Source organism: Cheilinus undulatus, linkage group 1 (genome assembly GCF_018320785.1).
Source record: "Cheilinus undulatus linkage group 1, ASM1832078v1, whole genome shotgun sequence".
Lineage (NCBI taxonomy): Eukaryota > Metazoa > Chordata > Actinopteri > Labriformes > Labridae > Cheilinus > Cheilinus undulatus.
This window is the reverse complement of record NC_054865.1, coordinates 32,532,651-32,553,776: the sequence shown is the minus strand read 5'-3', so window position 1 is coordinate 32,553,776 and position 21,126 is coordinate 32,532,651. Positions and strand designations below refer to the sequence as shown.

The 21,126-nt window shown below is 39.4% G+C and overlaps 1 protein-coding gene across 5 annotated transcripts in view; it reads left to right on the top strand.

Moving 5' to 3' along the window:
* The window catches only part of nkd1 (NKD inhibitor of WNT signaling pathway 1), a 56,063-nt gene that overhangs the window by 16,545 nt on the left and 18,392 nt on the right, over nt 1–21,126 (top strand). For all 5 annotated transcript variants that reach the window (XM_041794179.1, XM_041794171.1, XM_041794162.1 and 2 more), the window contains one exon: nt 15,436–15,493. In XM_041794179.1, the coding sequence (XP_041650113.1) occupies nt 15,436–15,493 (58 nt within the window). The remainder of the gene's footprint in view (nt 1–15,435; nt 15,494–21,126) is intronic.

Genomic DNA, 21,126 nt, shown 5'->3' with positions numbered 1-21,126 from the left:
ATCATGGTTTGTTTAATTGTACGGCTGCACGATCATGGATTCTTGCCAATGTTTGATATGCTGATATAGGTTGTTTGCAATCATTGATCCCAACCCCACCATTGGGGGTCAGGAAGTGGGGGACAACCATAAAGAATGAATGGGAACAGAGGAAAGTCAGTACTAGCTCTTAATAGATGTACACTGCAATTATCATCAAAAAATGTCTACATACATGATCCCTATGCTTTACTAAAAAGTGATTTTTACCACAGTTCAACCAACTTACCTGGCGTGGAGGTGACCAGTATGACAAATACTCAGTCATGCAGACCTCCTAGTTTCTGGCGTTGTCTAGTCAGATGAAGGGAAACAAGGGTGACATGAGAAAATTCTTGTTCTGTCATAAACTTGCGTCAACACTACGAAATGACCACTTTATGTTAGCCTAGTTAGATAGTTCTTGTTTGAGTGCCAGTTTCCTTTCCGCCATCCTTTGTTGTTAATCAATCCACATTTAAAAAGCCAAACGTTACCAAATGAAGATCCGAAACAACCAGCTTCACTGACCTGGGCCAAATGATCTGGATCTATTAAAAGAGATAGATTTAAGCTACATGTTTTTGTTTTTTTTTTTACTTTTTTTTTTTTTTTTACTTTTTAAATTTTGCATGAATTTTTTACTACTTTCAGGACACAAAAGTAATTTAAGAATAAAGAAAGTTTTTATTTTTACACTTTGAATGCTTTGCATGGTTGTAAACAGCTTAAAACATGGTCTTTTTGGTAGCATTTCTCTATGCAGAATTCACTACCTGCCCCCAAGGGGTGTTCTCTGCTGCTGTGTGACGTCATCTGCAAATAACCTATTTACAATATTTTTGTATCTGACACAGATCTTGATCCTGATTTATAAATAAAATCCTCACCTAAATATTCAAACGAACTCTGAAGTTTAAGGATGAATAAAAAGACGTAAGTCTTTAGAACAAAATTTAAGTTTGAAAAATAACGATGAATAAAGACTTCCGCTGGTGTACTTCTGCAGGCCCTGCCTTACTTATCTACTTATTCATGCATGTGGCTGTATTTACAGCCCATTTAGGTCAATAACTACAGGAGATATATTGGTTGTAAATTTGGGTGGAAATGTTCATATCTGTTGATACCATTAACAAACTTTTTACACTTATCTGCCAATACCAGTATCATCCCAATTTATTTATTAATCGAACCTTTATTTCACAGGAATTTTCCCAATTTAAATACCAAAATGTCTTTTACGAGGTAGACATGGCAGCAGCATGAGAAGTATCACACATATGACAAACAACAGACCATAACAGACAAAGGTCACAACAGTCAACATGTCAGTAGCTTTCTGCAGAAAAACACGCATTCACTGGTCAAATAATCCCTATTTATGGTTCTGAAATCTCCAAGACTTATAAAATGCTCAAGTGTAAGGCGACCCTATACCTCAGATCAAGGTGATGCTCTTTTACCAAAGACATAGCACATGCAAGGAATTTAACAATGTTTCCATTACCACCAGCTTTGAGTCCATAGAGGACATAATTAAGAAGGTGTACTGTATTGTATCGCAACGTATCGTATCGTATTTTGATTCCCAGTCCCAGACTTTTTTTCCTTTTCTCATATTTAACAAATTGTTAAAAAGAAGAGTCCAGGTGTTTGCGGTTTGATTCTAGCAAATAAAAACACTCAGACTCATAATCTTGACACTTTGTATCCTCCACCTCTCTCTTTCCTCTTGGGTGAGATAATGCTTTGATAAACTGTGTGATAAATGAAAACTGCTGTGGTTATGTATTTTTCAAACGCTAATAAAGGCCGTTACCTTGAGTAAAAGGTAAGGTTTACTGCCTAAAGGGTCTGGCTGAGCTGTAAAAGCTTATCTTTGCAGGTGTAAAAGTTTAGTAAATGGGTCATTAAAGTGTTGGCCAACTTCACACATATAACACGTAAAGGGAGAGGGGGAGGGAGATTACTTCAGATCAGCATGTTTCTGAAGCGTTGAGATGAGGGCTGTAAATCTCTGCTAATATTCCACTGAGCCTTTCAGGAGGCAGCCTTTGATGTGGGTGAGGTAATGTGACCGGCAGTGTTTGCAATGTAAATCTGACGTGGAGAAATGAGTGTTGGCTGTGCGCACTATCTCTCTACAAAAGGAAGGCATCCAATCTCACCACTTACGGGGGAATAAATTCAGAGAGCAAACAACACGTGGATGAAAAAGTCACCTATACACACAAACACGCACACATGCATGCTCACAGACACATGTTGTTGAAAACCTTTCATCCAGAAATGTCACCAAGTTCATTTACGCAGACATACAGTATAATTTAACTTAATATATAGCTAAAAGCAAAACTACCGAGCCACTCCTCCTCCATACAAACAGCTTCTCCTAAACCTCTCTGAAGATTTTCTGCTGTGTTTATGTGTGCATGGAGAATCTCTGCCTGACCTGTGTCGTGAACTAGAGCTAACACGGTAAGCCCCTCTGGCATGTGCCGCCTCCTCAAGCCCCTTCAGTCTTGGTGTTGCTGACCATGCAGACTTTAATCATAGAGCAGCTTCCTTAGACCTGCCTGGTGATGGATCCTCACTCTGCAGCTATAATTTCCTTCCTGGGTTGCAGGAAGAGAAGTGGGTGTGCCGTGACTGAGGGGTGTCAGGCATGGGGCCGCGGAGTCTGGAGAGATGGTGTGTGTCTTTGATGCTCCCTCTGAGATGTCAAATGATACGCATGTCAGAAGAGTTAAGGGCTTTACTCACTCAAGTTTCTCATTCAGTTTGGTGTAAGATTGCTAAAAAATTTCAAAACTTTTAAACTTTTTGGCAAAAGTGTTTTTAATGTTGCTGCCAATTGATTACAAAATACAAGTGTGATTAGGCTTTGTGATTAATTAATCACAGTCAATCCCATCCGTCAATAATGAGAGGAGGATTATATCACAGGCAAACCCTATTTTTCATGGTTATATCAGACAGTGAAATTTAATTTACCTGCATTTTCCAACCCATTAAGAGATCACAAAACTACTTGACTGATCTGATCATGTTGTTCTCTTCATGCTTGGCCGTACATATGGGCAGAGTGTACAATTAACTTTGCAGTTTAAAGCAGAATCAGCTGAAGTGTTTTCCCCTTTCATATCTTAATATCTTATTGAAAAGCACTAAAACATGTTGGTTTGAGTTCGATTAAGACAGAATTTTTAAGTGAAGAAAGTTCCCACGGTGTAGTTTAACTTAAAGAAGTGAAGTTAACCCAATGTAAATTTATGGGTAAAATTGAGTTGATATAACCGAACATGGCTTAGTACCTGCTTCTAAACAAATATTGATATTAACTGCTTTTTCATGTACTTTTTGTACTTTTTTACTTTTTTAATTTGTACGAAATTATTGGCCTCTGATGTTTTGAATTTAATTTACTCATCAAGGATTATTAAAATATAAAACTTCCATTACTTAAAAACTCTGAGGTAATCAGTTTCAACAAACATTTTGAGTATATTCAACTTGTTTGGTCTTGCAATTTATATACATCAAAATGATATCAATATAAATGTAAATGAGTTTGAAAACATCAGCTTATTAGAACTCGCAAAAATCCAATGTCATGCATCCATAGTGGAGGTTTCCTGGTCTTGCCTGTAGAATCAGACACACGGGAGAGAAGATTATGAATCCATGATGGTGTTGAACTTTTGGATATATTAAACTATATAAAATTGACAGTCCTTTAGACTTTTGAGAGAAGGTAACTTCTACTAATCCAGCAGTGTTAAAGCAACTCTGTAAAGAGTCACTGATCTAAGCTCTGCTCACTGCGATTTCAAACTGAGGTGTGCGAGCCCCCATCATGCCATTGGGCAGAGCCTTTCGATGAAATTGTATTTGTTTAGTCGTGTTTGGATGTTGCCTGTTGTACAGTGATCTCTGCTGGGGTTCTTTTGGCCCTGTTTCTGGTGGATTGTTGTTATTTTTGATGCAAGACACATTTGCGCAACAAGTGAAGTTATCCGCTGTGTTAGGATGCATAATATTCTTTATCAGCATGCATTTCCTTACTGTGAGGTTGACTCTGCTTTGTTCTTGTCAGAGGAGACTTACCTTGCTACAGATTTTCAAGAGTTGCTGCAGCTTTGTCGTATTGTAAAATATTTAACACTTTCAAATGAGTAGTTTAACTGAATTTAGTGTGGACCAAAATAGACGCCTATATAGTATTAAATTCTATCTACTTTCTTGTTGCTCTGCCAATAAGGAATGATTGATATTTTACTGAAAAACTCCTCAACTCCAGCTACTCAGAACTAAGCTCTTAAAGTAAACTAAATTTTTTTTACTTTTACTTATAGACCAGTTCTCTAACTTCTACTTAGTTACATTTTAACCTGAGTTACTATACTTTGACTTAAGTACAATAGTCGTGAGCTTTTTCCATCTCTGTCCACAAGACAGAAAGTGTTCCCATCCCATCAGTGACCTCTGTACACGCATCACATTTCATATCAGACAAACAAAACTGCATTATAAAACCCAGACGATATGACTTCCTCTTGGCATCAGTCTGCTCATTTTTTTGTTGTGGAACACATTAACATCTCTTCCTCCGGAGGAAAATAAAACCTAGTCAGTGCTTTATGTGATCTTAAACTTAATTAAGAAAAATGTCATGTTTTTCGAGGTAAAAACGCAGAGGTGGTATTACGCCATGGCTCTTAGTCTGTAGGTGTTGTATGAAAATTGGCCCCGTCTCCCCTCCCTCCATAAATGGGATCGTCTCGCGTCAGCTTTGCTATGCCATATGATTATCTGAGATCTTTATTTCATGTGTGAAAACCGATCCTCTTTGAAGCCTCACTCAGAGGCCGTGCGGTGCTTCACTACCTCACATCAACACTCTCTATCTTGGCTCCATCTCGAGGCGTCAAGTTTTACTGCTTTGAATGAGACTGTTTTTATGTTGCTGGAAGGTGAGGAGCACTCCTGCGTAAAGAACTAAAAAGGACTGGATCCAGGATTAAACTGTTGTCTGATGACGACTGGTGGTCTGCTCTGATTTTGTTTTATCTTCCAGCTGCACCACCGTGCTGACCACACATTGCAGGATAGGCACCGCTCCAGATTCCAAGTGTTGCTTAGTTCTTTGAAACTGCCTCCAGTGTATCTCCATTTACTCTTTGGGATGGCGAGGGGGAGGGGTATTTCCTTTTCTCAGGTCTTGTGCGAGTAATACTACACCTATAAGCTAATTTGCAGCTCTAAAACTAATATGTTTTCTTACTTCTTAGTTCTCATCTTTGAGACTGTGTGCACACTTGAAAATTCCCAGGCTATACAGCTGTTTTCCCCATTAGTAATTCATAAACTTAAGTTGATGGCTGCTTTCCAGGCTACACAGAATCTGTCAGAATTGTTTTATATGCCAAGTAAAAGAAATTTACAGGCCAAAGTAAGAATATGATAGAAAGTTTGGTTTGTCATAAAATATCTGGCACAAAGTAGTCAAGGATCATATGTTTTGCACTGCCCCTTTGTATTTATGCAACCTTTTATCTAGTATACTTGTTGGGCTACTCAAATGCCCATCTCTAATGCCATCTTTAAGCATGACTAGAGCTGCTTATATGAGTGCCGTTTTCAGTTTGAATGCCCAGGGGAAAGCAGACATGTAGTTGTAGAAACATAGCAGCTGTTTCTCCATTCTTCCTTGTCTCTATGACATCCTGACTCACCCACTTTTCAAAATGACTTTTCATGTGTGTTTCTCCCCTCTCCGTGTCCAAACACCACAGTCCTGAAGGTGTTTTCAAGCAAAGGGTGTGGGGCAGCAGGAGAGACACCCAGCCACAGTCCTAATGAGATTTTTCCTGGGTTTTGATGGAGTGCCAGTAGTGCTGCCTTTGCTCCAGAGGCCTGCCTCCACTGAGCCCTGGCTTGCGATCAGGGGGAGCTGTCGTCGGCCGCATAAATTGTCAGCTTGTGTGGTGGGTCGTGGAAGCAGACAGCACAGAGACCAAGAGGCCCTGTGGGACTTTCCCACAATCACATACAAGTACATATTACTTTCACTTTAATGTACCCTTTTGCTCTCAAACACAGTCTCGTGGCTGAAAAAAAATTGATCCATTGGGTCCATGTCTGCAGTGGCAGTGTGAAGATGACGCTGGAGGCTGTCTTAACTCACCATGTCGAGTCCGTTCCAGCGTGCACTCGCTGTCCTTTCACTTTCTGTGGATCAGGAATACGAAAGACAGAGAATTAAGACAAAAGCATCATCATACAGTTTGAACTGTGAAGAGGAAAAGTGAATGGAAAGAGCAATTTCCTTGCTTAGGGGAGTGCAGGATCATGCTCAGCTCTTGATTAGTTCATCACTCAATGTGTTTCATATTCAGGCTGATGGGCTGGAACCAAAGAGATAACTTGCGCTAGAAATCTGTGAGATTTCAATGTGCTCAAGCTGCTGAAAGTTTGGCTACCTTTTCTGGCCTGTCATATTTGACTTGTGAACCAAGCTAAAAAAGGGCCACAGATCATAGTAGGGTAGTCTCAGACAACCATTATCATCCCCCCATTTACACTGCATTTTGGTGTGTTAATGCCTTTTTGTTACTGGGATTTAGTCTTCATTTTAAGCCTACTCACCACATCTTTGGGCTTGTTATATAACTGACAACAGGAGAGGAAGGAGCTTTTCAACTCTCAAGGCTATGTTACTTAACTTACTAAGTAATCTGAATCTGAGATCTAAAAGTATATGATATCAGGCTCCATTGTTGAGATATATCACGCTTGTGTATAGTTGGTTTCCACAAAGTAGTTCAGTTTGGCTCAGTCCAGTTTTGGCACGGTTTAACACTCTAACCATACCCATGTTTCTTCAGCTAATACCCATCCCACCAACCTCCAGCCTTGTTCGTTTCAATGGCAAATCCACCTCTTTAAAAGATCCAGATCATTTGGCTCAGCTCAGCTCAGTAGAGTTGGTTGTTTGGCTCACAAACAGCTCTGCTTTTGGTCACAGTTTAGCTTTTTTAATGTGGATTACATAAGGACAAAGGATGGAGGAAAGAAAACTGGCACTCGAACAGGAGCTAGCTAACATTAAAGAGCTGTTTTGTGGCTCTGTGGTTTGTTTGTAATTAAAAGCATTTTGTGACAAAATGAAGATTTTTTTTATATGTTAAGGGAATTCAGCTAGCCTCTTAGGTTAGTCTTGTTTCCATTCATCTGGATAAAAAATGCTAGACACTAGGAGGTCTGTGTAATTCGTGATGTTGATCACAAGCATGCCTGTTAAATCTATTAAATAGGTAAAAATCCCTGTTTTGTAATGATTAGGAATCATATTTAAAGTATGTAAAAGTTTTCTGACAATAATTCTAGTGTAGAGGTCTGTTAAGAGCTGTTCAGTTTCCCTTCCAACAGTGCCAGAAGTCCTGCCTCTTCTTGATTTGGATTAGCCAATGAGGGAAAAGTGACATGATGAGTGCAGCGCTGTTCCAAAAGTGGAACCGTTTTCTACTGAGAGCGCTGACAGGGTTTAGAGCGCTGAGAGCACGGTGACAAAAACAGCTGATGCTGGGGCCGTTTTTCTATGAGCTTTGTGTTGAAAATGAGTGCTTGAGGCACCAGCTGTGGTCACAGGCTCTTATACTATTGTTGATCTTTGAGTTTAACTCAATTGCCATCGATCATAACCTTGCTACTGTGACATTAGTTTATCAACAGCTATTAAGCTTTTCTCATAGTAATATTTTAGGGCTGATGTTTTCATAAGTAATGGAAAAATATTAAAACAAGACATGTGTTCATTTTTTTTTCAGGATATACTTATAGTACATGTTCAGTAAACATTCTTCTTCTCCATAATGCTATACTGTTTATGATCCATCCAAAATCCATATACTTAACTGTGCCATTGATGAGGTTTGCCAAACCAAACAGGCTGGCTAGTGATGTAGCTGGGATGTTGTAATGGGGCAGGCACACTGTGTTCTGTGTTAAAATCCGTTCAGAAATCACTCCTTGTGTAGAAGCCCTAACAACTTTAAACACACTGGTGCCATACAAACACTTGTCCTGAGGGTTGAAGAAGCTCTGAAGGGGCCGGCTGCGACTAAAGGCTGTGGTCTTCACAGAACATTTAACATCATGCCTGGAAAATTGTTTTAGCTGAACTCGTGCAGCAAAATAAAGAAGCTTGTTTGTGCCCTTTGTTTCCTGCCACGCCCACCAATTGATAAACTCGTGACAACAACTGCATCATTGATTACCAGGGACATAGACTGAAATTATTAAGCATCATCAACATTATCTTAAAAGCACTAAATTTACCAGGATGGTTAAAACAGATGAGGCTGGTAGCATTTCATACATGAACCTTAACAGCTGAAGCATTGAAGCACTTTGTCATTTTGTGTAAGAAATAACAAAGATAAATTGGGTTCCACATTTTACCAACAAGATCATTCAACGTGCATTTTGTGGGAAATACAAAGCATCACGGTGATAGAAAGCAAGAAATGTTAAAAGAAGACATAAAGAAAAGATTAAAACAATTAAAAATCAAAGAAAGTATTAAATAAAAACAGAAACGAAAAACAAACTAAAACAATACAACCATTAAAAAAGCATAAAAGTCACAGTGCAGCATTACAAAGTTAAAATATGAATTTAGATTATGAATTAAAATGATTTAATAAAATGCAGCTGCAAACAGGTGAGTCATCAGCCTTGATTAAAGAGAGCTGAGAGTTTCAGCAGACCTGCACTTTTCTGGGAGTTTGTTCCAGAAATGCTGAGCATTAAAACTAAACAGATCATCATTTTGCATGCTTTCATTCTGTTGGGCCTTTTTCCCTTCTGCACTCTCAGAAGATGCTGCTCCTCTGTGCCTACCTGAATCCCTGGCTTTGATCATTTCCATTAGATCCTTGGCCATCAGATGCAGGCCAGCATCCCTTTACAAGACTTTGGGTTTACGGTCCTTACTCTTATCCTGTGATGGATGATGGGACTTTATAGCTAACCTAGCAGAGATGCTAGAAAGTGACACGCCTGGCTCTGTATCTAATGAGAATAAGAACTCAAACTGAAGACATGCAGACAGTCAGGAAATTGCAGCACTGCAGGTTGAGCATCTGTGGTTGAGTTAGCAACTAAACAATCTTCCTCAGTTACCTCTGACCCTGGAATAATCAAGAGCCATAAGACAGGCGTATGATTTGCTCTTCAAGACTAAGTTTTTTTGGTGACCGTCATGTGTATGTTTTAAGCTAACCTGGTTAATTGTGCACGCTTGACATGTGTGAATTAAGTAAGACCTGGCTTCCTTATTTGTAGCCTGTATCATTCAGATTCACTAACTGTTTGCAAATCTTGCATCAGTTCAGTCTCGTCTTTACTCATTAGTTGAGAGATCGTTTTTAGAGGGGGATGACCAGAATTGCCGTTTTGGGCAAATCCACTTTGAGCTCCTTCATTTCCAATCAAAGTGAGGGGAGATAGTTCAGCCTTCATTCTCTGTGGCTCCACAAACTACACTCACTTTCATGTTTAACATTAACTTACACATGTACTGGAATTGCTTGAAATGCTCTTTATTGAAGATAGGCAGTCTGATCCTTTAACAGTCTTCTAATATGCATAGTGCAGCCGTTAGATTGCTGTGTTGAAAATTATTATAGTTGACACTTTTTTCCAAAGGAACATTCTACCCATTTTTGTTAGAATATGTTTAATGTTTAAATAATGCTTGGTTGCACTTTTCACCTCTTAAAAAAGCCTGATTTGTTTCTGTCGAACTTTCTTTGTTTCAGGCTTTACTACACTTTGGTGGAGTTGTGACTCAGGGTATAACGATATGACTCAGGCAAAGAAGATGAAGCCAAAAGTTGTCAGAAAGATGAAAGATGTAGAAACAGAGCTGGTAGTGTTTGTTACAGCACAGAAAAGTGACAAGAGCATTATTCAAGGTGCAGGTGGGATTAAAGAGATGAATCTGTGTTAAGTCGTCTGAAAAGATCTGCTTCTTCTGCCTCTAAAGTCTCTCTTTTCTGGTGCTGGGTTAAGATATTTATATGACTTTTCTCAGACCAGTTGGCTGGTAGGAACATAAGAAACAGACACAGATGCTTGTTATTTTTAGCAGTTCTATTTGTTGGTTCCTGCCAAACCGCAATCTAATCAATTACTGCCAGAGCTAAGTTTAAAGTGGAATTGTCTTTGGGTCAGTCAGTCTTGGGCCCTCTTTGAAGACTGTTAGTTCAGCTTGTTAGTCTTAATGTGTCAGATTGATTGAGGCTGTACATCATGACAACTTGAAAATCACTGAATCATGTTTTGAGATTAATTTAAAAAGCAGAAAAGATGGAGAACAACTTCCTGACACCGTTTGAAAATTCTTCGGTCTTCTCTGCTTCGTGGTTATTTATTTCTCTCTCAGTGGTCAGAGACTTATCATGAAAGGAGGACAAATGTGTGTGTTCAGTAAAAAAGCATGTGGTATTTTCTTCTTTACACTGACCAGAGCGAGCCCTAGAGTAACCCTAGCTTCCTCACAATACCAGTCCCATCCATCACCATGGACAACGACCAATTAGCACATTTCTCTTTCCCCTTTTTCCCATGTTCTGTTCAACCCCTGAATAATTCTGGATCGTTCATCAACCACCAGAAATCCATTCAAGATGCTGAAACTTTGTGTGCCTTTGAGTAGCATGCATGTGTCTTTTTATGTGAGGAATTGAAGGAATGCTGATCGTGGAGGAATTTTGTATTTTGTGGGCCAGCTGGAAACAGAGACAGCTAATATTACCACTGTGAAATACCAAGTTTAGACCAACACCATGACAGGGGTCAAACCATGCTTCTGAAGCTGACTGTACAAATGGAGAGAACCAGTGGTTAACCAGTGATGGCTGTATTATAGGGATAGGTGCAGTGCAGATACAAGAACTAAAGCACACAAACAACTATTAACAGTACTATCTGTTGATTTACTATGTATTTATTATTTTTCTATCATGCAGTCAGTAAAATGTGTGAATAAAGCCAAAGCTGTGGTCAGATGTTTTCATAGATACTCACAGAAATAAAGAGGTGTAGAACTCATATTCAGCTAAACATCAATGAAATGGGCTTTGAAGAAAATAGATATGACAGTTTATAGCAAAATGAGTACATTTAGCAGTCACAGTCAGTTACTGACAAGTTGTAACTGTAGCTTACAATTAAGCAAAACTGGTCATACTCAGGTGATGAATATGTAATAAGGCACATCCTAAACAAGATTATATTTTAAGGTGTAGCCAGACCATCTGCTTTTATTCTTTATTACTAGGTCTTTATTACCTCCGCCAAGGAGGTTCTGTGATCGGGTGGGTTTGTTTGTTTGTTTGTTAGTTAGTTTGTTTGTTAGCAACACAACTCAAAAAGTCGTAAACAAATTTTGACGAAATTTTTTAAGGAAATGTCAGAAATGGCATAAGGAAGAACTGATTAGATTATTGGAGTGATCCGGATCACCGTCTGGATCCAGGAATTTTTTAAAGGACTCTGTACTATTGGGAGATAGGGCTAATGGTGGAGGTCTGCGCTCTCTGAGTGCTTTTCTAGTAATTAGTTTGTTCCAGCAAAGGAGCACTCAGTCATCTATTAACAGCAGGTCTCAGGCCTAATTTTATACTGAGGTTTTTCTGTGAGTTTTGGCCTTTACACACACAAACAACGTTTTAGGTTGCTACAACACACCTAATAGGAAACTCTTTCCAGGGTGAAGATTTAAAAAAAAAAATGCATTTATGTGAAGAAGAGGAAAACTGACTTTTGGGTTAGTAATGTCACACTGTGCTGGGTTTTTCCATGCCAGGGGCAGTTGTAGCCAAAATTGTGCTCATGTTAACTGGGCTTTTGATTTACTCTCCCACTATGTTGACAAACAGAGACGCCTGAATGGACTGTGGAAGTCACTGCTGGTCAGTGGTGGATTTTGCAATTTTGGGGTTCAAGGCAAACCCAGGCATGGGGTCCTCCACATCATTATTCTCCCCACTTTTTTAACCATTATTTATCTAAGATAACCTGACTGTTTCTAAGATTGATTGTTTTAAATATCCATTGCATGAATATATTTCACATTTATCTGGGAAACCTCCCATACAGCGTGTTTGGGAAAATCATTGTTAAAAACTCATCTCTTCTCTTTGGCTTCCAATTCAAGATGAGATCGTTTTATCCCAACTAATATTTACTTATGACATCATTTTATGATGTTCTGGTTATTTTAAATGTGCTTTATAAATACAGTTGAATGAAACTGAACTGAATTTGGAAGGGAAGGACTTTTGAAAAATAAATTCTGACGGTGATTGGACGAGCGTTCTGTCACAGTCATGACAGGAAAATCAGAGTATTGAAACAGAATGAGGTTGCTAGTTTTCTAGCAGGACACACGACAAGGTGTAGTTGGACTTCTGTATTCTATCTTGCTGAGACACTAATTATTCATGAATTACAGGTATTCTGATGCCATTGTAGGATAAATGGATTTTTATGACAGAATTAATTTCTGACAAAAAATATAAGCTCAAAACCAACTATTTTTTAAGTTCCTCATTTTATGTATTTCTCAACATAATAGTTATAATAATGAATTATTCTATATTGTAAAGATCAAAGTATTTGGTAGCTTAACTAGGATTGAACAAGGTGGAAAAAATATTTCTAATTGTGATTATTTTGACTCGTTGCAAATTGGTTAAATGGTTGTGCTCAGAGGAATGATGATTTTTATGTCTCTTTCATTTTTAATTTAACAGATGTATACAAAAGCAAGAACAGTGGGATTTTTTTCCAACTATTCCAGGAAAATTTGACACTGTTATATTTGCATGATGTGTGGAGCTTTACATCTCTGTCATAGAAAATATACAAAACTGATATTTTGAAACACATTTCAGGTTAAGGAAATATTGTGCCTCCCGTAATTTGAAAGTTGCAGTCAGACATTGTGGGATTTAATCTACATTTTAATTAATTGTCCAGCCCTACTAAGTGCTTTTGGGACACTTCGAAGTTGAGAGCCCTGGCGGGTGCCTACCTCCGCCTAATGGAAATGTCCACCTTTGCTGCTGGTTTAACACTCCCAAGACATTAATGCCACCGCCAGTGTCTGTAGTTTTTGAAGAGATTTTGGGTTTGGGTTGGTGGGACAATTTTGAAAAGAAAATGGTTGTTGTAGAGGAACAGCGGGGAAATTTTCACATCAAGGACATCAATGCTGTCTGTGAGTGAGCTGCTTCATCTGCACAGTTAAGGACAGACAACATTTAACATATACAACATGTAATAGTGAGATTTCATGTTTTCATGTGGGCAGAGATGCTCTAGAGAATGTAGAGTTTGGACAGGATTATTTTTGTAAATGTTGAAGGAAATCCTCCTTTTAAAAAAATCCAGCCTATGTGTGGAATGGGCCTTGGTTTCATTGTCTCATAGTGCATTTAAAGCTAGGATATTGATTCCACTGTAACATTTCACTTTCACCATTAATGTTGTGGAGGTGTAACTGGTTGATGAAGTGATCTCTGTGCTGGATCCAGGAGCATTACAAAGGCTTGTACAGGTACAGCAGAGCAGCAGGGAAAAGCAGCACTGTATGTGTGTATGCCTGACCTTGTGTGTATATGAAACCCTCGCTGTGCCATGATCGCTGGCACTCTACAGTGCCAGAAGACTATGACACCAATTAATCAATATGAATGTCTTAAAGGAGAATGAACAGAACAGTTTGACAGTGCTGTTGTAGAAATGCACAGTGAAACGCCTGCTGTAAATAGTAAATCACACTGACGCTGCACTCTGGCTTTCTACATAATAAGTAGAACCTTTTGAATTCCATTTTCTTTTTAGAAAGGTCTTGCAAAGGACAAGAAAACAAATTAGCTTGTTTAGAAAAGAGAGTTTGGATGTATTCTGATGCATGCAGGGACTCTGGAAATCAAAGTATTGGGTGGCTTTTGTGACTCAGCATCAAGTAATTTGAGCCTGAATGTTTGAAGTCACGTAAATGTTGTTGTTCATGTTTTTGCCAGGTCTTTTGAGTCAGTTGCATTCCCCATCAAAAGTATCTTATACACACTAAAGTTTATGTCTTGACATGACCTTCTCTCTTGCCCATGATCTGGATAAACCTTGAGAGATCGATCCCCTTCTACATTCATCCTCCTAATTCTACCAATGTCCTCTGTGTCACACTGAAGTAGACCTTATGGAAACAGCTCAGGACTAGGGTTATGAGGCCAGACTGAAATGTGTGTTGACCCATTCATATCAGCAACAAGCATAGATTTATCCAGGGTCCTGGCCTCAGGGAATCAGTCTGACAGCCATCGAGCCAGTCACTCCTGTGGTTCGTTGTATTCTCTTTGGCCACCCACTGTGCTGCGGCCCAGCCAGCGCCAGTCTGAGGAGGGTGGGATCACACCATCTGACCCTCTACTGCTGTGGATTACACAGAAATTCCCTCTCACGCTGTCACAGTCTCACCTATTACACACAGACAGACACAAATACACACCTGTGAACAAACATTCTCTGACAGTCACACCCAAGGATGCATTTTACAAAGTGAGTAATTGATTATTGAGGCTTGTAATCACCTACGATGGAATTTCCTCAGTTTGTTGTTCTAGTATTTGGACTTTTTTGGTCTCATGTCCGACTGAAATGCTTCTTGTGGTAGTTTGTTAGACTTGGCAGTGAGGTCTGGGTGGGTCCTTGGACGACGAGTGTATGGATGTGATCATGCATATGTGTTTGTCAGCCCGTGAGTAATGGTTTTCTGGCCAGATGACTGTAATGCCACATGGATACCTGAGCCAGACTTTTCCATAGTAAAGCAGGAGGATCACATGTCCCTCCAGTCTCTGTGGTATGCACTAACAGACAGAGTTGCCAGGAGAGGGGGCCAGGGTAAAAACAGTCCCAGGATAAAAACAAGCCGCCAAACGTATCACTGCAACGATAGCCTTCCTGCCACAGAAATAGCCTTACTACCAGCCGTCTTTCTCAGAATTCCCTGCAGGGACAGCGACAGTGATTTAGATACTCCTTTCATAGTTTCAATTCCAACTGCCAGTCTTATGCTCAGTTTGTTTCAGTCCTGCAATTACCCTCCTCTTAAACTTTCCACTGCTCTCTAGGCAGGGTGCACAGTTGTCAAACTGTGCATATATAGATGTATAAACGTTGTAATTTTGATTCGGGCATGCCTCTCCTGTTGGAAGGCTGTGCTGTGGATTTGCACCGTTAAAATGTTTGTTTTTATGTGACAAAAATATTATGCTTCTCCTTTATATGACTTGAAACTGTGATTTATGTGTTTTTTCTCTATTTTTTCATTTTCAGGACTCTTTGGAAGAAGCATGTGCTGAGGGCTTTGGTGAGGAGCACTATCGTTTAGAAGGTAAGCCCCCCTAAGTCCATTATGGCCGATTTTACTGATAGGGGTCCCAGCACAAATATCATTCACATTTTCCCTGTGGGTACATCTGTGGTTCTTTGCAGTTGTTTATTCTCTCCCCTTTGCTTCACACCCTTTCTTTAAGTCCCAACAATGTGCTGATGAGGTCCTGTTTACCTCACTCCAGCCTCTCCTCATCTGTCTCTCATCCATGCCTCCCCTCATGGTGCTCTACAAAGCACCTCCATTCCTCCATGTTTTCTCCGCTGATGTGATGTGATCCTGGATTAGGAGCTCCAGGAAGAGAAAGTCTCTCCCTCCCATTTAAAGACAGGGTTGGACATGAGGTGGAGGCAGAAACTTAGAGTTGAATGCAAGAAATTTGGAAGCACTGCAAATAATTTTATTTAACCTCTGCTTCACTGGAAAACAGACAGAATTCAGAGCAATAGACAATGAGGAATTTTAGTATTTGTCCTCCCACAGAATCATGCTGCATATGTATTTGACCTTATTGCTCTGATCATTTTCAATGATTAAAAAGATAATTAAACATTCTAGGGATTATGGTTTATTATTTCCATACTTCAAAACAAATACTGTCAGGAAAATATATTTACTTTTGTCTTGCAAGAGAAACAACACTGTGTTATTCGATGACTTCACAATATTTGATCTTAGAGAGATAGCTTGGGGCCTCACTCTGGGAGAATGGGAAACCCCTTTGCTTGTTGGCCAGAGTGGAGTTGAGATTTAGTTTAGTTTTTTTTTTTTTTAGGGCTGACGGTATTGCAGTGCATTTTTTTTTTCCTAATTGCAATTAATTGCATGCTTATTTTTGCTTTAAGTACACTTTGGATAAACCCCTGTGTTGTCTCCCACAGCCCCAGTGTTGTAAAATAAGTTCACCAATGCTCCTCAATGTCTCATTTCACTTAAAAAAAAAACCCTCACAGACAGCTCAATGAACAATGCAAAAGTCATCTGCGTCTTGGTTATCAAATATTGACATTTTTACTGTTCCATTATTTCCTTTTCAATCCATACCAAGTTACTTTTTCCATATATGAATTCATGTCATAGTCTTCTATCTACCCAAAGGTCCATGCGTGCTATCAAAATAAAAGTTGGCCTGTATCCAGTACAAAAATCCAAAATGAAACCAAAACAGTTTTAAAAGCATACTAATGGAGTTTCAAAATATGACAACAAGGTCAAATTGATCACAGTTAACTACAGAAATTCTGAGATTATTAAAAATTAAGATAATTGACTCAACTACAGCCCAGGTTTTTTCTATTTTGTATAAAAATTAGTTGAATTTTTAAAAACTTTTTTTAGTATAAAATTAGCTGTCAAAAGGCTTGATTAATTTTGATTAAATCTACTAGTAATGCAATCTTTGTCAATTTAGTGATGTCTTTGAATTTGATTAATTACAAAGCCTACAGTTAATACGATTATTTGTTTTAACTGATTGACAGCACTGATAAAACATTGTCAATTGATTTCACTCCTTTGGAAAGAGTTTAGATTTTAAACAGAAGTCAGAAGTGAATGCATCCATCATATTGTCCTCCAGAGAATTTAATCTATTTTTTAAATTATTTTGTTTCTCAGAAACTCAGAAATTTTTGACCAGGAATCATTGCCATCAAACTGTAAGATATTTCATTTATGCATTCATGACAAATTCTATAAAGTTTCAAGCAGTTTCCCCTAGAGGTCTTCCTGAGTTGGCTTTAACATGGGTGTCTGATGGTAGGGCTAATATATTAATGAAGCTCAGCGTTAGTTCATGCAGGACACAAAGTCATATGCCATGCTGCAATCAGCTGATTTCAATTATTGTCTCACAGCTCTAACAGCCAATCACGGCTTATTCTCTTAACAAGGTGGTCTGTTTAAACATGGCGTCCTTCTCAATAGTCCCTGCTGCATCATTGTGAATTAAACCACAATTCTGCTAGTAAAGCTTCACCTCCACCACCCCAGCCTCCTCCTTTCTAGCCTAAAGCTGTTGTTGCACCCTCACGCTCACTTTAATGCTACTTCAGAGTAAATTGCTTCTGACAGAAGAAGTTTCGTCTGACAAGGCAAAACCTCTGGATGCTTTTATAGACTTATTTTAACTCCTATCAATATCTCTGACCCTCTCGTCAAATCAGTGAGCTGTGATGTTTGCTCGTTTAAAGAATGAGCTGAGGAACAGCAGCGGAGACTCTCAGACCAGCAACCTGGTACTGCTGGCAATAAGCTCTTTGTGGTATAGACTATACCATCAACCTGCCAGGGACTACAGATGGCAATTAGCCTATGGCTACAATTTGGCACATTTACATGCCCATGTTCATTAATGTGCATTGTCCCTTGTAACAAATAAATAAATATCTCTTATCTCTTAATGTTTATTCATATTATGGATATAATATGAATTGAGCCTTTAATTTTTGCTTTAAAGATGCACTGTTATTGATTGGCAGCAGAAACTGGTGGATTTTTGTAACTGAGGCTGTAGTGTGCATGCGTAAAAGGCACAGGCAATAGCACTACACTTTGATGTCAAATAGGGGGCCACAAAATATCTTCCTGTGGGCTGCAATTGTCCCGTGGACCATGAGTTTGAGACCCACGTATTAAAGGGTTTTGATCCATGCAAACAACATATTAACAGTTTAGTGGTAATAGAAAAAAATAAAGGAGGGAGGGTAAGTGTTTTTATGTTAAAAGGTTGTCAGAGCATGCATAGATGTTTAACTAAAAATGCCCTGTATTGGCTTTTTGCCTTTTTTTTTTAACAGGAAAGTATTAAAGAAACCTTCCAATTATTTTTATTTATTAAGTTTACAAATCACAGTTGAGTAAGACTGGTTGTGAAGCAGCAGAGAAAGAACTTCGAGCGTCTGATAATTCAGTCCTTCAGTTAGTGTAGGAAAGAAGTAAAAAGAGGAACTTGTAATCATCAAGTACCAGAGGTGTTTGAATGTATTTAGATCGACGGGCCTAGTTGGTTTGTAATACAGCAGCCTTGGAAAGCTGGGTGTGATTGCTCACAGTGTGTGGCAGTTTTCCCGACCTGCCTTCTTCTCCATGTGTGTACAAGAGTATGCACGCACGTGTGTGTAGAGCGCGGCTGCTGGAACAGCCTCGGCTGGGAGGGTGCCTGCCTCGGCTGCCCTCGTCTTGCCCCTCAGATCTGATGTGCAGCCAATCCCCCTGGCTCAGCTCCTCTCATAAAAAGGCGGCTTATGTCTGTGGTGAGGGGGGGGTTGGCTAAGGGGAGGAGGGTGATAGCAGATTACTGTTACTCCTCCTGGCATTTCATTAGCTCCGAGATAAGCATCACACCACCGTATTGAGCCTGCTACGGAACAGATTTGCCCTTGCACACAATGTTCCCTTTGAGCACCTCAGATGATCAAACAGTGGGACCCCAAATGCTGCTCCTCTCCAAAAAGTTGGTAAAAGCTCCCTGGGATGATGCCTTTCATTTCTGGCATTTTCCCCTACCCTGGGATGAGACAGGTCTGCTTTGATCTGCTTTGGATCAGGAGGAAAGAAATTGGGCTGTTGTGTCTGCTCCGTTGGCGAGCAAACAAACAGTGTTTCAGATTTGACTTGGCTTAATTAATTAGTGATTCTGTTTTACAGCCGGTCTGATCCTCTTCCAGAAGGTTTGAGAATGGAACTTCAAAGTGTGGCGGGTGGAGAGATGAGCAATGAAGGGTGCAGAGAAAGGGGCGTGGTCTGTCTATGGGTGTGTGTATGGCTTTAAGTGCTGTGATTGGATGAGATGGGAAGACTTACGCAAAATGGCCAGAGTTAAAACATACAAGGGCTGTGGGTTTAACAACCTTCTGAAGAAATACACATTAGCATATATGAGGTTGAACCAAGGAGGTGTCTGTTACTCTTAGAATCTCGCAAAAGAGCCGGCACGTACACCTCCCAAATCTCTGTTGCATGGTGCGCGTGTATTTGCAGTCTCATGTGCCAAACAAGTGCTGGATTTCAAAGAAGAGGAGGATATCCGGTAGCATTACATCTGGGCCTGTGTCCAGCACTGAAACTTAAACATCCAACCAGACAGTTGTGTTATTTTTGTCTAACATGGTGGACCGCCTTCCAGTGAGGTGTCATCCAAAGATACACCAGCATTAAGTGTAGCCACAGATAATGTAATATTCAGTCAGTGCCTGTAAAAAATTCAGGGAAAGCTAGTCTTGATCTTAGTCGTCACAAATTTCCTTGTTGAATTATCAGAAAATTAGTTAAATGGTTTTAGATACCAAATAGAGTGACTTGTGTGGTTTTTAAAATTATTAAGGTGTCTCATCTGTCACATCACCATTAAATCCTTAGTTTGAACTCTGTCAGGGGAAACCAGTGTTGTCACGTTGTAGAAAAAAAAGTCTCATTGGCTTCTGTGGTATAGGAAATGTCAGGCTCGATGCAGGTCGTCACTATAAGTGGATACGACAGATTAGTGGTACTCCCTCTGGACCATCTGCTGTTGCAGCACGTCTGGATGGTAATATATGGTGGATGGGATTCCATAAAGAGATGAGCTCTGCTGCACTGAGCTGGGGACTCGGGGGTCTCCTATAGGTCTTTTGATGTTCACATGCTGTTTCCACCACTTATATCTGAACATCACATAATATTCAATCCTGTTGAAGACATGTTAATGTCATTTAGTTTCATGTTTCACTGCCACCCTCAGTGTGAACGCTCTTGGATGTGTAGATAATATAGCTGAGAGCTTTAAAAGTATGTTTGCAGCTGATGGAAGAGCTTTGGCTATTGAAGAACAGGAGTGATCGCAGTTTTAACATGCATGACTTTCTCCTCTGATCCTAATATTGCTGCGGGATCCTGCTATTTCAGTATATCTGCTCTTCAGAGGGAAATAATACTTATGTCACATTGCGAGTAGTGTTATTATTAGAGTTATCAAAGGATTAACATTTAACTCAAATATAGTCAGAATTTCGATAGTTGAGCAAAATTAATCCCCTGATTATGTCATATTTTGAAATTCTACTACTTTGCAAGGAAACAGTTTCATTTTAGTTCGTACTACCTAAGATTTAGGGTAATTGATTTCCCGTTTTTGACTTTCTGTTCCTGCTTTTATTTTGAAAGAAATTAAGGAACTTTGGGAGGAATGAAGACTGATTTCAATCCTTTATGGGGCAAGAAACCATATATGGTTGACTTCCTTTGTGGCCTCTTCCCATCTCTCGGCTATCTAGTAGAACCAGAATGATCTTCTCAGCCAATCCGTGGAGATCAGCCAATGTCACAGGATGTGAAACCCCAGCATCTAACCAATCATCAGTGGCCCATAGCGTCTCAAACTTTCCGTTTCCTCCAGAACTTGCAAAAAGCAGTTTTATGTCTCTTCTGGCCCCCAAACAAATAGCCCTAAAATCATAAATAACCATAATAAGCTGATGAAACTAAGAGTATCCTGGCCAAGACAGCAGCAGCACAGTCAAAGTTACAAACAATGAGTAAACATACAAGTAAAATGTCAAACAACAGTACACTGAAGAGAAAGCAGCAAGTAATTGTTAAAACCAGCTATGATCAAACACATCATTCAAAACATTTGCAAACAGATCTGACTGCCT